We start from the raw sequence: 15,464 nt of genomic DNA on the forward strand, positions 1-15,464 counted from the left end.
GAATATGTACTGGGGGACAGAGAGAAAGGGCTGGCAATTGCATTGAGGAACCTTCCTCTGTGGCTATTTTCAAAACCAAGTGTAGATGTGGACATGATTGAGGGCAGGAGAGAATGGGGGCGAGGACGTGAGACGGTGTGTGGAGAGATATATAGATACTTGGTTTTATTCGTTTTTAAAGATATATACAGATGGTTCAAAGGATCCAATCAATGGAAGGGTGGGGGCAGGGGTAAATATCACAGATTTCAATGTTAGAGTATATAAGTGGTTAACTGATTATGTGTCAGTGTATGCAGCAGAGTTGATGGCCATGATTATAAGTTTGAGATGGGTGGAGGAGGTGAAACCACTCAGAGTGGTGATCTGCTCTGATTCAGCTGCAGTGTTGAGTAGTGTGAAGTCAGACAGGTTGATAGGGGAGATTTGTTTGTGGAGATGATGGTACTGTTAATGGGATTGGAGAGGATGGTAGTGGTGGTCAGCTTTTGTTGGGTTCCCGCCCATGTGGGTGTGGAGGGTAATGAGAAGGCTGATGTGGGGGCTATAAATGCTATGAGGAGAGAAGGGGTAGATTTTCAAGTCCCGCTGGGCCGCAGGGAAGTTAAGTCCCTGATCCGGGCAAAAAGGCTTGATTTTTGGCAAAGGCAGTGGGATGCTAGTTGTAAGGGGAGGCAATTTTATCATGTGCATCGGTCAGTGAAGGAAAAGGTGGGGAGTATGGGATGTAGGAGAGAGGAAGTTGTGTGGAGTATACTACAGTTTGAGTTTATAAATGTTTGAATGTCGTTGTGGATGAAAGGGAGACATGAAACAGGTCTGTGTGATGAATGTTTAGTGGAGGAAATGGTGGAGCATGTGTTGATATCTTGTGAATTGTATGACGTATAGGGAGAGATTGTGCGAAAGGGTTGGAGAGGCTAGATGGTGTTGGAGTTTGTGGGGGAGGAAAGGGGAGGGAAGTGGTGTCTAGGACTCTATTTCACGTGGCGGTGTATGCACCTTGAAATTTGGATGCGATCCGCCAACCCAATCCCAAAGAAGAAGAAAGCCCACTCCATCCATTCTATTGTTTTTTTGATGAAGTCTCTCCCTTCTCACGTGTAATTGGGTTATATGAGATTCCCTGTGAGAGCCTTTGTGCCCAAACCCATGCATTGTTATTAATGTAAATGATTTGGTCATGAATCAAGTGTATGTAGACAGGATGAGAATTATGTGCCAGCTGAGCCTAAATGCAGCAAATGTAGTGGTGAACCTGCACTTTTGGAGATATTTCAACAAAACGATTTTATGGTAGGTTGATCTAAATTTTGACAAAGTTGTAGATATATTCCAATGAAGTTAACGTATATCGATAATTATTTTTTACATATACAGGTAGGAAAGCCTTAAGATAAATAATCCACTTGTTGATAATTTGTTGTTAAAATTTTGATAATATTTTGTTAACGTTAATATGTTGGTTGAGTGTTTTGGGGGCAACTCTTCCCTCCTTACTTGGGGGTAACTGGCCCCTGCGGTCTAGTTACCCCTTTATGATTATGGATGTGTTTCTAACTGTCATTTAGACAATGACCAGCCCAGTTAGAGCTAGTTTATAATAACTTGCTAGCTTAGTAACCTCATTGGCAGTAAATGCTAGCCAGCTAGCTAGTTAGAATAAGCTGCTAGGAGTGCTAGCTAGCAACCTTATTACCAGATCGTCTTATTGTAAAATACATTAAAAAGATAACATAACTTAATTGCAGTTGTAAATGTTTCCACTAGTGACTGATAGATTTACAGATACAATTACTTTATAGCCGTTTAGCTATTTTACACAGCATTTTATGCCATATAGTTAGATAGCTAACTATGTTTTTAAGAGAGAGCTTGACAATTGGCAACTCATCCCCCTGTTTTCAGTCACAGGATTAGGCGTGAGCAGTGCAGGAGGTGGGCTCATGAGTTGTGCTACAATTTTACTGGGAATAGCTTTATTTGGGCGCAGTGGTCTAAGGCACTGCATCTCAGTGCTAGAGGCGTCACAACAGACACTGGTTCGATACCGGGCTGTATCACAACCGGCCGTGATCAGGAGTCCCATAGGGCGGAGCACAATCGGCCCAGCATTGTTCCGGGTTAGGGGAGGGTTTGGCCCGGGGTAGGCCATCATTGTAAAATAATAATTTGTTATTAGCTAACTTGCTTAGTTAAATAAAGAAATATAAAAATATACAATTTGTGACCTACAGTGCATTTGGAAATTATTCAGACCCCTTATTCTTTGTTATGTTACAGCCTTATTCTAAAATTGATTAATTAAGTTGTTTCCTCATCAATCTACACACAATACCCCATAATGACAAAGCGCAAACAGGTTTTTATACGTTTTCTGGAAATGTATTCAAAATAAAAACAGAAATACATTATTTACATAAGTATTTAGACTCTTTGTTATGAGCCTCAAAATTGAGCTCAGGTGCATCCTGTTTCCATTGATCATCCTTGAGATGTTTCTACAACTTGATTGGAGTTCACCTGTGGTACATTCAATTGATTGGACCTGATTTGGAAAGGCACACACCTGTCTATATAAGTTCCCACAGTTCACAGTGCATGTCAGAGCAAAAACCAAGTCATGAAGTCGAAGGAATTGTCGAGGCACACATCTGGGGAAGGGTACCAAACATTTGTACAGCATTGAAAGTCCCAAAGAACACAGTGGCCTCCATCATTATTACATGGAAGAAGTTAGTAACTCTTCCTAGAGCTGGCCGCCCAGCTAAACTGAGTAATCGGGGGAGAAGGACCTTGGTCAGGGAGGTGACCAAGAACCCGATGGTCACTCTGACAGAGCTCTGGAGTTCCTCTGTGAAAATCTATGCACACACTGTACATCGATTTTTCTATTGTGTTATTGACTGTACATTTGTTTGTGTAACTCTGTTGTTTTTGTCGCACTGCTTTGCTTTATCTTGGCCAGGTCGCAGTTGTAAATGAGAACTTGTTCTCAACTGGCCTACCTGGCTAAATAAAGGTTAAATAAAAATTAAATAGAAAAAGATGGGAGAACCTTTCAAAGGACAACCATCTCTGCAGCACTCTACCAATCAGGCCTTTATGGTAGAGAGGCCAGATGTAAGCCACAGCTCGCTTGGAGATTGCCAAAAGGCACCTAAAGAATCTCAGACCATGAGAAACAAGATTCTCTGGCCTGAAGAAACCAAGATTGAACTCTTTGGCCTGAATCCCAAGCGTCACGTCTGGAGAACCTGTCACGGTCCCTATGGTGAAGCATGGTGGTGGCATGTCAGGATCGAGGGAAAGATGAACGGAGCAAAGTACAGACAGATCCTCAAAGAAAACCTGCTCCAGAACGCTCAGGACCTCAGACTGACACGAAGGTTCACCTTCCAACAGGACAATGACCCTAAGCACACAGCCAAGATTATACAGGAGTGGCTTTGGGACAAGTCTCTGAATGTCCTTGAGTGGCCCAGCCAGAGCCCGGACTTGAACCCGATCGAACATCTCTGGAGAGACCTGAGAAAAGCTGTGCAGCGAGGCTTCCCATCTAACCTGACAGAGCTTTAAAGGATCTGCAGAAAAGAATGTGAGAAACTCCCAAAATACAGGTGTGCCAAGCTTGTAGCATCATACCCAAGGAGACTCGAGGCTGTAATCGCTGCCAAAGGTACTTCAACAAAGTACTGAGTAATGTGTCTGAATACTTATGTAAATGTGATATTTAAGTTTATTTTATTTTATAGATTTGCTAAAATATCAAAAAAATGTTTTTTGCTTCGTCATTATGGGGTATTGTGTGTAGATTGATGAGGAAAAAGTATATTTGATCAATTTTAGAATAAGGCTGTAACATAACAAAATGTGGAAAATGTCAAGAGGTCTGAATACTTTCCAAATGCACTGTATGTACAAATTACAATAGTGCAATAGCAGAGCATAAGAGAGTTTCCACATCAATGTAACACTGTTATTGTTATGAAATGTTATATTACAATGTTATTTATTTTTATTAGTGATATTCCACTCAAATTGTATATTCCAATGAATCTTTTTTTAATGAATTAAAAACAACTGTTGATAACCTTTTGCTTCTGAATGTCATTTTAAAGATGGCTGGGATTTAAAATCTTGCATTATTCACATACTTAGTGCAATTGTACATAATGGACTGTATGTAAAAGGAACAACAAAGAAAGAACAAAGAAAGAACAAAGAAAATTCATATTAAGTTAAAAAGAGTGACTTTACATCAACTCTCCTCTAGAATTAGCCAATAACAAAAAAAACTCTGTATTCTTACAACTCTATCATAGGTTTGTACAACTGTAACCCCTGGCCTTTATTTTATGTACTTTAACTTTTGAAAGTAAATTCTTGGGATTGTTTTTCTTTTTTAAAACTTTTAATGTTATTTTATGTTTATTTACGTGTAGCAATATCCTATGTTTTCACATGAGAAGTGATTGCTTTTGGTAAAAATGCTTTATGGATTCCTGGGGCTGGTGCTAGAAAAATTCCGAAGTGTGCACGGCGGTTGGGAAAGGAGGTGACTGCTGGTGACTATTGGAGCTGAGGAGCCCGAAATGGCTGCAAGTAGTGCGGACGAAATGGTGGATATTGAGAAAAAGTTGGTGAAGCAACAGCTGTGCTGGACTGCAAACAATATGGGTGTCAATTCTGATTATATGGAGCGGGGAGATGATGGTCAAGGACCGGAATGGTAGGTAGTGGAAAGACATAGGAAGAAGAGAGATCATGATACAGAAAGAAATTTATTTCACCTTTATTTAACCAGGTAGGCAAGTTGAGAACAAGTTCTCATTTACAATTGCGACCTGGCCAAGATAAAGCAAAGCAGTTCGACAGATACAACGACACAGAGTTACACATAGAGTAAAACAAACATACAGTCAATAATACAGTATAAACAAGTCTATATACGATGTGAGCAAATGAGGTGAGAAGGGAGGTAAAGGCAAAAAGGCCATGGTGGCAAAGTAAATACAATATAGCAAGTAAAACACTGGAATGGTAGTTTTGCAATGGAAGAATGTGCAAAGTAGAAATAAAAATAATGGGGTGCAAAGGAGCAAAATAAATAAATAAATAAAATACAGTTGGGAAAGAGGTAGTTGTTTGGGCTAAATTATAGGTGGGCTATGTACAGGTGCAGTAATCTGTGAGCTGCTCTGACAGTTGGTGCTTAAAGCTAGTGAGGGAGATAAGTGTTTCCAGTTTCAGAGATTTTTGTAGTTCGTTCCAGTCATTGGCAGCAGAGAACTGGAAGGAGAGGCGGCCAAAGAAAGAATTGGTTTTGGGGGTGACTAGAGAGATATACCTGCTGGAGCGTGTGCTACAGGTGGGAGATGCTATGGTGACCAGCGAGCTGAGATAAGGGGGGACTTTACCTATCAGGGTCTTGTAGATGACATGGAGCCAGTGGGTTTGGCGACGAGTATGAAGCAAGGGCCAGCCAACGAGAGCGTACAGGTCGCAATGGTGGGTAGTATATGGGGCTTTGGTGACAAAAACGGATTGCACTGTGATAGACTGCATCCAATTTGTTGAGTAGGGTATTGGAGGCTATTTTGTAAATGACATCGCCAAAGTCGAGGATTGGTAGGATGGTCAGTTTTACAAGGGTATGTTTGGCAGCATGAGTGAAGGATGCTTTGTTGCGAAATAGGAAGCCAATTCTAGATTTAACTTTGGATTGGAGATGTTTGATATGGGTCTGGAAGGAGATTTTACAGTCTAACCAGACACCTAAGTATTTGTAGTTGTCCACGTAATCTAAGTCAGAGCCGTCCAGAGTAGTGATGTTGGACAGGCGGGTAGGTGCAGGTAGCGATCGATTGAAAAGCATGCATTTAGTTTTACTTGTATTTAAGAGCAATTGGAGGCCACGGAAGGAGAGTTGCATGGCATTGAAGCTTGCCTGGAGGGTTGTTAACACAGTGTCCAAAGAAGGGCCAGAAGTATACAGAATGGTGTCGTCTGCATAGAGGTGTATCAGAGACTCACCAGCAGCAAGAGCGACCTCATTGATGTATACAGAGAAGAGAGTCGGTCCAAGAATTGAACCCTGTGGCACCCCCATAGAGAGGTCCAGACAGCAGACCCTCCGATTTGACACACTGAACTCTATCAGAGAAGTTGGTGAACCAGGCGAGGCAATCATTTGAGAAACCAAGGCTGTCGAGTCTGCCGATGAGGATGTGGTGATTGACAGAGTCGAAAGCCTTGGCCAGATCAATGAATACGGCTGCACAGTAATGTTTCTTATCGATGGCGGTTAAGATATCATTTAGGACCTTGAGCGTGGCTGAGGTGCACCCATGACCAACTCTGAAACCAGATTGCATAGCAGAGAAGGTATGGTGAGATTCGAAATGGTCGGTAATCTGTTTGTTGACTTGGCTTTCGAAGACCTTAGAAAGGCATGGTAGGATAGATATAGGTCTGTAGCAGTTTGGGTCAAGAGTGTCCCCCCCTTTGAAGAGGGGGATGACCGCAGCTGCTTTCCAATCTTTGGGAATCTCAGACGACACGAAAGAGAGGTTGAACAGGCTAGTAAATAGGGGTGGCAACAATTTCGGCAGATAATTTTAGAAAGAAAGGGTCCAGATTGTCTAGCCCGGCTCATTTGTAGGGGTCCAAATTTTGCAGCTCTTTCAGAACATCAGCTGAACGGATTTGGGAGAAGGAGAAATGGGGAAGGCTTGGGCGAGTTGCTGTTGGGGGTGCAGTACTGTTGACCGGGGTAGGAGTAGCCAGGTGGAAAGCATGGCCAGCCGTAGAAAAATGCTTATTGAAATTCTCAATTATGGTGGATTTATCAGTGGTGACAGTGTTTCCTATCTTCAGTACAGTGGGCAGCTGGGAGGAGGTGTTCTTATTCTCCATGGACTTTACAGTGTCCCAGAACTTTTTTGAGTTAGTGTTGCAGGAAGCAAATTTCTGCTTGAAAAAGCTAGCCTTGGCTTTTCTAACTGCCTGTGTATAATGGTTTCTATTTTCCCTGAACAGCTGCATATCACGGGGGCTGTTCGATGCTAATGCAGAACGCCATAGGATGTTTTTGTGTTGGTTAAGGGCAGTCAGGTCTGGGGAGAACCAAGGGCTATATCTGTTCCTGGTTCTAAATTTCTTGAATGGGGCATGTTTATTTAAGATGGTTAGGAAGGCATTTAAAAAAAATATCCAGGCATCCTTTACTGACGGGATGAGATCAATATCCTTCCAGGATACCCCGGCAAGGTCGATTAGAAAGGCCTGCTCGCTGAAGTGTTTCAGGGAGCGTTTTACAGTGATGAGTGGAGCTCGTTTGACCGCTGACCCATTACGGATGCAGGCAATGAGGCAGTGATCGCTGAGATCTTGGTTGAAGACAGCAGAGGTGTATTTAGAGGGCAAGTTGGTTAGGATGATATCTATGAGGGTGCCCGTGTTTAAGGCTTTGGGGAGGTACCTGGTAGGTTCATTGATCATTTGTGTGAGATTGAGGGCATCAAGTTTAGATTGTAGGATGGCTGGGGTGTTAAGCATGTTCCAGTTTAGGTCGCCTAGCAGCACGAGGTCTGAAGATAGATGGGGGGCAATCAGTTCACATATGGTGTCCAGAGCACAGCTGGGGGCAGAGGGTGGTCTATAATAGCAGGCGGCAACGGTGAGAGACTTGTTTTTAGAGAGGTGGATTTTTAAAAGTAGAAGTTCAAATTGTTTGGGTACAGACCTGGATAGTAGGACAGAACTCTGCAGGCTATCTTTGCAGTAGATTGCAACACCGCCCCCTTTTGCAGTTCTATCTTGTCTGAAAATGTTGTAGTTTGGAATTAAAATTTCAGAATTTTTGGTGGTCTTCCTAAGCCAGGATTCAGACACAGCTAGAACATCCGGGTTGGCAGAGTGTGCTAAAGCAGTGAATAGAACAAACTTAGGGAGGAGGCTTCTAATGTTAACATGCATGAAACCAAGGCTATTACGGTTACAGAAGTCGTCAAAAGAGAGCGCCTGGGGAATAGGAGTGGAGCTAGGCACTGCAGGGCCTGGAAAGTGGTGATAGTGTTTGATGAAACCACAGGGCTTTACTTACACCCTATCTGAATAACTAATGCCCTAGAGAAAGAGGTAAGTGAAGTAAAAATGAGCTTGGTTCATTGGAAATGGTTCATTGTTAATATTTTGTGGTAGCCAGGCTCAGCAAGAGAAGATTATGAAAATGGAAAACGCTTAATGGGAAGAAGATTAAAAGCCATGTCCCTGGTGCTTATGCTAGGTTGAGGGGAGTCATCACTGGGGTCCCAATATCTATGCCTATAGATGATATTAAAGAAAATGTGAAGGGAGGAAGAGTGATGGAGGCCAAAAGGTTGATCAGCAGGAAAGAAGGTCAAAGTTAAAGCCTCAATGCTGCTGAGGTTTGAGAAGGTTATGCCTGGGGAATTACAGATAGGAATCCTTAGTCTCAATGTTTGAGAATTTGTCCCATATGCACTGCAGTGTTTAAAATGCCCAAGAAAGGGACGTGTAGCTGTTCAATTTAAAGGAAGGAAAAGTCGTGCCCAGTGTGCAGGAGCACTTGATTACTGTGAATGAGGGAGCAATGTGAAGTTTAAGTGTTGTAATTGTGGGAGGGAACATCCACCAAACTGCATTTGGTGGATGCCAGGTGCAGAGAGAGGCAAGAGAGGCTCAGATATATAAAATTAGTCATGATGTATCGTATACAGAGGCTGTAAAACAGATTGGTGGAACTACAGTTTGGAATGATGGTGCTGCTATGGCTGCTCCAGTAGTAAGTGGACCTAATGTCAGGGCTGGTGTTTCTGCTGGCCCTGGCATGGTTTTGAGGCCTCTTCGGGAATATTGCGCTCATGAATGTGCGGTGTCAAAGGACGCTTTGATAATTAATAAAGTTGACTTCATAGCTTTTATTGGTAAGGTTACCAATACGACTCGGGGGATTTATTTGTTTTGTTATTTTCATGGTCGTACAGAATTGGGCAGATCATTAGTAATCGTACATTCCAGCACAGTAGGTGGCGGCATGCAATTAAAAGATTGCTTGCGGACCGCCATGATAGCATAGAATAAAACTTTAAAGAAGAAGAATGTTTGGTCCAACATCCGAGTTTAGCCGATTATTTGATTTCCGGCGTCGTCAACCCAGATTGCGACCCTGAGCAGTTATTTAGCTAGGTACTATCGTTGAAGTTTGATCGAGGATTGCAAATACATCACAAATGGTACCGTTAGTTAGCTAAATTAATGCAAATACATGCGTTTTGGTTCATGTGAATTTCATGGTTAGTTGCCTAACATAGCAATTGTCTAGATTAGTGTCTTCGCCTTGCTAAACCGGCTAATGCTAACCAACACTTTTAGCAAGCTAACAGTTGCTAGCCAGTCGCAATGGAAATGCAACAGCTTGCCGACTCTTTTCAGACTTTTAGCTTGTTACCGTTTGTTAGTTAAGTATTCGCTATCTGTTTTATGTCTCATGTTATAGCTAGCGAAGTTGCCATCTGGAATAGCGAGATATAGCTAGCGAAGTTGCCATCTGGAATGCGGAATCATTTTTTTAACCAACAATAGATTGTATCGTTTGGGCAGACTAGTATGTCCGACTCGACGTAGAATAGACAGTAGTATAATAACTTTAGATATTAATGTTTGCCATCCGATTAGTTGTTTTCGACATAATGATGATTAGCCGATCAGATCGAACCTCCAGCGGCATAACGTTACCCAAGTACTGTAACTAGCTTGTACTCTGGAGATCGAGCCGACAGTCCATTGAAATCATGGTACATTTATTTTCAACCAACCTTTATTTGGCTAAACTTGCACTGGCGTGTCCAGTTCCACGGGTAACTCCAAAAGCTAGAGAATATTAAATCCACTATTTTGTATCGAGTTAGAAATGGCTTGTTGCATCTGTGTTTGGGTTGTATGCGAGACATCCGGCAGCTAAAATTCTGAGGGAACTCCGTGCAAAAAGTGGATTTAATATTTTAATGAATATTCTCTGGTTATCTGAGTTCCATCTGCAAATGGAAACATATGTCTAAGACCGTGCCTAACAAATCGAGAATGAAAAAAGTATCGACAAGTAAAGGATGGTTGAAAATAAAACTGCCATGCTTTCAATGGATCCTCGGATCGACCTCCAATACAAGGAATATTCGTTATGGCGCTGGAGGTTGTCTGATTGGCTAGATGATGATGATTATCTTCCAGGACAGTGAAGTGTCAGACTTTGAGCCTGCACCAGGGCTTGAGAGCAGTATGGAGGGCGAGAATGCACCAGTGTACTGCATTTGTCGAAAACCTGATATCAATTGCTTCATGATGTGAGTTTAATCAGATGATCATAACAGCAACACCTTCAACACAAGTAATCATAACATGACCTTGAAATGTTACATAACCTTAATTTCATGGGGCTCATATCTGTGTTTTTCTTGTAGTGGTTGTGACAACTGTAATGAGTGGTTTCATGGTAACTGCATCAATCTCACAGAGAAGATGGCCAAAGCTATCAGGCAGTGGTACTGCCTGCGATGCCGAGGTGAGGTTTTTGTTCCCCATTCACTATCATCCACATGGGTATCAGTCACGTGCTTACCAACCTTACATGATGTCTGTTGCTTTTGATTAGACAAAAACCCATCATTGGAGATAAAATACCGTCCAAAGAAGAGCCGTGAAAAGGAGGCAGAGGGCCAGAGAGAGCCAGAGAGAAAATTTGAAAGACAAAACAGCACTCCAGATTATAAATCTGAAAGGCGCCGTGGATCAAAGGTTCGTTATTTTACATCTAAATGTTATGTCCCCATTTTCCTTCAATGTACATCTAAAATTGTGTGTCTTTGGAACTATTCTTTTGGCAAACATATCTTTGTCTCTTGTTTGTCTCAGGTTAAGCGCTCTGCTCGTATGTGTGGAGAGTGCGAGCCCTGCTTGAGGACTGAGGACTGCGCCACATGCGACTTCTGCAAGGACATGAAGAAATTTGGGGGTCCCAACAAAATAAGACAGAAGTGTCGATTTAGGCAGTGTGACGTCCGAGCCAGGGTGAGTTCCTAATGAGACTAAGCCATCACTTTTTTTTGCTTACATCTTTTGAACTGGTATAGTCTTGCAAACTGTGACACAATGCTGCTTATTCTCTGCAGAAAATGTTGCGTGTGAAGGATGAAGAGTTTAATTTGCGTGAAAGGCGGGATAATTCCTACCACCGGAGAAGACGATATTCAGACGACTACGATAGTGAGGCAGAACTCTATGAAAAGTACAAGGCAGCGGGATATGACGACAACATGGTATTGCAGTAGATGAGAAATGTCTGAAGATTCTATCAAGCACTATTTGAAACACATTCAAAATACAAAGATCCTTATTATTGTCCTACTGTTGATCTTACACTCCCATATCCACTTTTTCTTTAGCTTGAATAGCACTTTTTCAAGTATTTTGAATGTTTATCTTATTGTTTCTGTTCAACCCAGCCATGGCTCAGTGATGAGGATGACGGGCCTCCATTCAGCCCTGTCCTGCGAAAGAAAGCTGTGAAGGTCAAGCATGTGAAGAGACGGGAAAATAAATTTGACAAGAAAGTAAGCAAACTTTACTTTTACATCTTGCAGGCACACAATGATTACTGTTAATTTTTATCCATGCAGTTGCAGTCCACATCTACCAAATATTTGAAGCTTTTAACTTTTTTTTATTGCATCATGGGAATATTACTGTTGTGACAAAATACATCAAAGAACAGTGATTTTACATGTGTGCATTGCGATTTGTTTTTGTTGATGCACATCAGAAAGAGTCACGGCGGCACAAACAGAAACAGAAGCACAAGGACAAAGTCAGGCACAGTGATAGGGGCGATGCCAGGGATGGAGGAGGGCAGCGACAGTGCCTCGGGCCCAGCTGTGTGGAAGCTGCACGAGCCAACTCAAAATACTGCTCAGAAGAATGTGGCATGAAGCTGGCTACCAAGTAAGCACACACACAAACACACACACATGCAACTGTAAGAAAACAAATCAAATGTAAAATAAATTCTGTCTCTAGCCGGCTCTATGAGATACTCCCTCAACGTATCCAGCAGTGGCAGCAGAGCCCCTGCATCGCTGAGGAGCAGGGCAAGAAGCAACTGGAGCGGATCCGAAGGGATCAGCAGAATGCACGCATGCGTCTCACTGACATGGAGAAACGCTTCCACGAGCTGGAGGGAATCATTGCTAAGGCCAAGCAGCAGGTAGTCCAGCAGGATGAGGAGGTGAGTCACTTCAGTATTTTTTTATTGGCCACTGCGGTATTTATCCAGTGGGGTCAGAGTTCCTCGGGTAGAGAAATGTTTTGCCGTTCAAGCCTGCACTCAAATCTTTCAGCGGCCTCCTGGGTGAAACATTGCTTTGATGTGTCTTTCTTTTGGTTCTCGTTTCAGACGAATGAAGGGGACAATGAAGAAACAGACCTGATGATTTTCTGTGTGTCCTGCAGTCACCCTATCAACCCAAAGGTGGCACTGCGACATATGGAGAGATGCTATGCTAAGGTGAGCCTGTCAATGTTGAGCCAACATTCTTTTTATCCAGCCTATCAGTCAACCCCAACAATGCTTTCGCGTATCCTTCAACACCTTCCCTCTAACTCAGTTAGCGTAGCGCCACAGGGTTTCAGACTGCAGCCATTTTCTTGCATGCTGTAAACTGGAGATTTCCTATTTAGCTTCTCTGATCTTGGTTGTGAGTTTGTGGTATACATCCAGAGTGCAGTAGCTGATAAGTGTCTGCAACATCCTATATGGGAGAGGAAATGTACAGAATTAAACTTAATATAGAGTACTAGCAATACGAATATAAGTTGCAGATATTTACTCCTTCCTAAAGGACACAGTATAAACGGATAACATTCTTGTTTTCTCTCTCTTTTGCATTGACAGTATGAGAGCCAGACATCTTTCGGTTCAATGTACCCAACAAAGATCGAAGGGTAAGAGTCTAGCACTTTGAATGGGTTTGCTGGAAGTGATCAATTGTTGCTTTCTTTTCTGTTTCCATATTGTTTCACCACGGTAGTCTGTATACTTTTTGTTCTCAGAGCAACAAGACTCTTCTGCGATGTGTACAACCCCCAGAGCAAAACCTACTGCAAGAGGCTTCAGGTTTTGTGCCCAGAACATTCCAGGGACCCAAAGGTCAGTGATGATTGGCGAGTCAAATGCCCAAAAACTTTGCCATAAAGCACACTAATTGTCCTGCTGTTTGACTTATGATGTATAATCTTGGCTTCGCTTGCCCTTCTCTTGTGTTGTGGTTAGGTCCCAGGGGATGAGGTGTGCGGCTGTCCTCTGGTTCGTAATGTGTTTGAGGCAACAGGCGAATACTGCAGGGTTTCTAAACGCAAATGTAATAAGCACTACAACTGGGAGAAGCTCAGGAGAGCTGAGGTGGACCTGGAGCGTGTCAGAGTGGTTAGTAGTGGAATGCACCACATCCATCTATTATTTTGGGCCACTTCACCAGGGTTAACTCCATTGGCATTCCTGTAGATTCAAATCAGAAAGAAACCAGAATTCCAGTTCATCATGATTTTAGCTAACATGAAAATCAATTGACTAAGACCCTGGTTATAACAAACATTATTGACCTTCATAAATAGTAGTTCATATGATCTATGAAAGGGAATTTTAAAGGACCGAGTACACAGTTGATTTCAAAGACTTTTGCTATTTTAATCATTACTCCTTGCTTTTCTCCCAAAATGTCTTTGTAAACAGTGGTACAAGCTGGATGAGCTCTTTGAGCAGGAGCGCAACGTCAGGACTGCTATGACAAACAGGGCAGGTCTACTTGCTCTCATGCTGCACCAAACCATTCAGCACGACCCCCTGACAACGGATCTCCGTTGCAACAAGGACAGATAGCCGGCTGCATCTTCATGTTATTTCTGAGTGGCATTTTCGTACATCTTTGTTAGAGATTTATAGTATCTTTTTGTAGAGACTTTTGATTTTAAGACCTTTGCTGATGTTGAAAAACTGAATATTTGAATGGTAAATTAATATTTTCATTGTGTCCAGCACTATTGAGGTCTTGTCACTTCTGGTATCTTGCTAATTATAGTCCAAAAATAAAGACTGTGATCAAGCTCTCCTGCAAATGGAAAAACCTTGGTCAAGCCATCTGTGCTGTAGAATCTGCGTGTGTGCATGCACTCACATTATGGTATAGCTGACCCCATTTAGTTGACTGGTCAATTGTTTGTTTGGTAGATTGAATTAGTCGAGCAGTAGCAACAACAAAAAAATTCATGGGGCACGAATCAGACCGGTGTCTTGTACACGTCTGAGTGGACTGCTCCATTGTGGAGGACGTGGGGATGGCACAGTCCATGAAATGTGCTACTGAAATTCTATTTGGTTATATTACATAAGAACAATGGTGCAACGCTAATAGCAATTATAATATTAAACAAATGCGCTTTTTCTAGTGTTGGATAGTGGCGCTGTTCACGGTTCAGAAAAATGTCAATGTGCTCTTGAATTGGCACCTTTTCCTAGACCATGTTGCTATGTGCATAATAGCAGAGTCAACCAGCATACTGGTGTTGAGAAAAATACAGTGGAGGCAGCAGCAGAATGAGATGAGAACAGCCCTTGGCTTATTGTCTAAGAAAAGTGAGGGGAAAGAAAGGGAACCCCAACTTAATTAGGTCTGCTCAACAGTCTATCTGTTGAATATGCCTGGCTTCATATATCTACAAAAATAAAAACAGATCCTGCTTCTGTTGCCTGTTTGAGTGTTTAATAGCCTACTGATTCAGTGAGCACCAAGCCTCACAATTACATGTCAAGTAAACAATTTTACAAATTCAGCTGTTTTTAATCTTTGCTTTGCTGTAATAAAGGCTTTACACTTTTCAGCCTCTGGTATTATTTGTGTTAACACTTCCAAATGGTCAAATAATATAACGCTGTTCCGTAAGGTGTGTTTTTTAAATCAAATTTGACTGCTTGCATGAGTTGCTTGATGTGGAATAGAGTTCCATGTAGTCAGGGGTCTATGCAGTACTTTAAGCCTCTCGTAGTCTGTTCTGGATTTGGGGACTGAAGAGACCTCTGGTGGCATGTCTTGTGGGGTATGCATGGGTGTCCGAGCTGTGAGCCAGTAGTTCAAACAGACAGCACAGTGCATTCAGTGTATTTCACAAATACAAGTAGTGATGAAGTCAATCTCTCCACTTTGAGCCAGCAGATTGACATGCATATTATTGTTAGCTCTCTGTGTACATCCAGAGGCCGGCCTTGCTGCCCTGTTCTGAGCCAATTGCAATTTTCCTAAGTCCCTCATTGTGGCACCTGACTACACGACTGAACAGTAGTCTAGGTGTGACAAAACTAGGACCCATAAAACCTGCTTTGTTGATAGTGCTGT

General features: G+C 42.3%; 1 protein-coding gene across 2 annotated transcripts; it reads left to right on the forward strand.

Annotated features, from left to right (window-relative positions):
• The first annotated feature begins 9,154 nt into the window (after positions 1–9,154).
• Positions 9,155–14,952, forward strand: cxxc1b (CXXC finger protein 1b). Of its 2 annotated transcripts, none has more exons than XM_029683742.1 (14): positions 9,155–9,260; positions 10,255–10,367; positions 10,485–10,585; positions 10,676–10,818; positions 10,936–11,091; positions 11,193–11,339; positions 11,526–11,633; positions 11,843–12,021; positions 12,097–12,304; positions 12,473–12,583; positions 12,971–13,020; positions 13,129–13,225; positions 13,349–13,501; positions 13,808–14,952. In XM_029683742.1, the coding sequence occupies exons 1-14, from the start codon at positions 9,258–9,260 to the stop codon at positions 13,952–13,954; spliced, it is 1,716 nt and encodes a 571-aa protein (XP_029539602.1). In that variant the 5' UTR covers positions 9,155–9,257; the 3' UTR covers positions 13,955–14,952. The 2 variants fall into 2 exon arrangements, with proteins under 2 accessions (XP_029539602.1, XP_029539603.1); XM_029683743.2 differs by lacking the exon at positions 9,155–9,260 and adding an exon at positions 9,291–9,821.
• Positions 14,953–15,464: the final 512 nt, after the last annotated feature.

This window comes from Oncorhynchus nerka, linkage group LG15, assembly GCF_034236695.1.
Source record: "Oncorhynchus nerka isolate Pitt River linkage group LG15, Oner_Uvic_2.0, whole genome shotgun sequence".
NCBI lineage: Eukaryota > Metazoa > Chordata > Actinopteri > Salmoniformes > Salmonidae > Oncorhynchus > Oncorhynchus nerka.

Coding starts and splice junctions, on each gene's coding strand:
- cxxc1b (XM_029683742.1), top strand. Junction 12,305..12,472: donor TAGTCCAGCAGGATGAGGAG/GTGAGTCACTTC, acceptor TTCTCGTTTCAG/ACGAATGAAGGGGACAATGA. Junction 12,584..12,970: donor TGGAGAGATGCTATGCTAAG/GTGAGCCTGTCA, acceptor TTGCATTGACAG/TATGAGAGCCAGACATCTTT.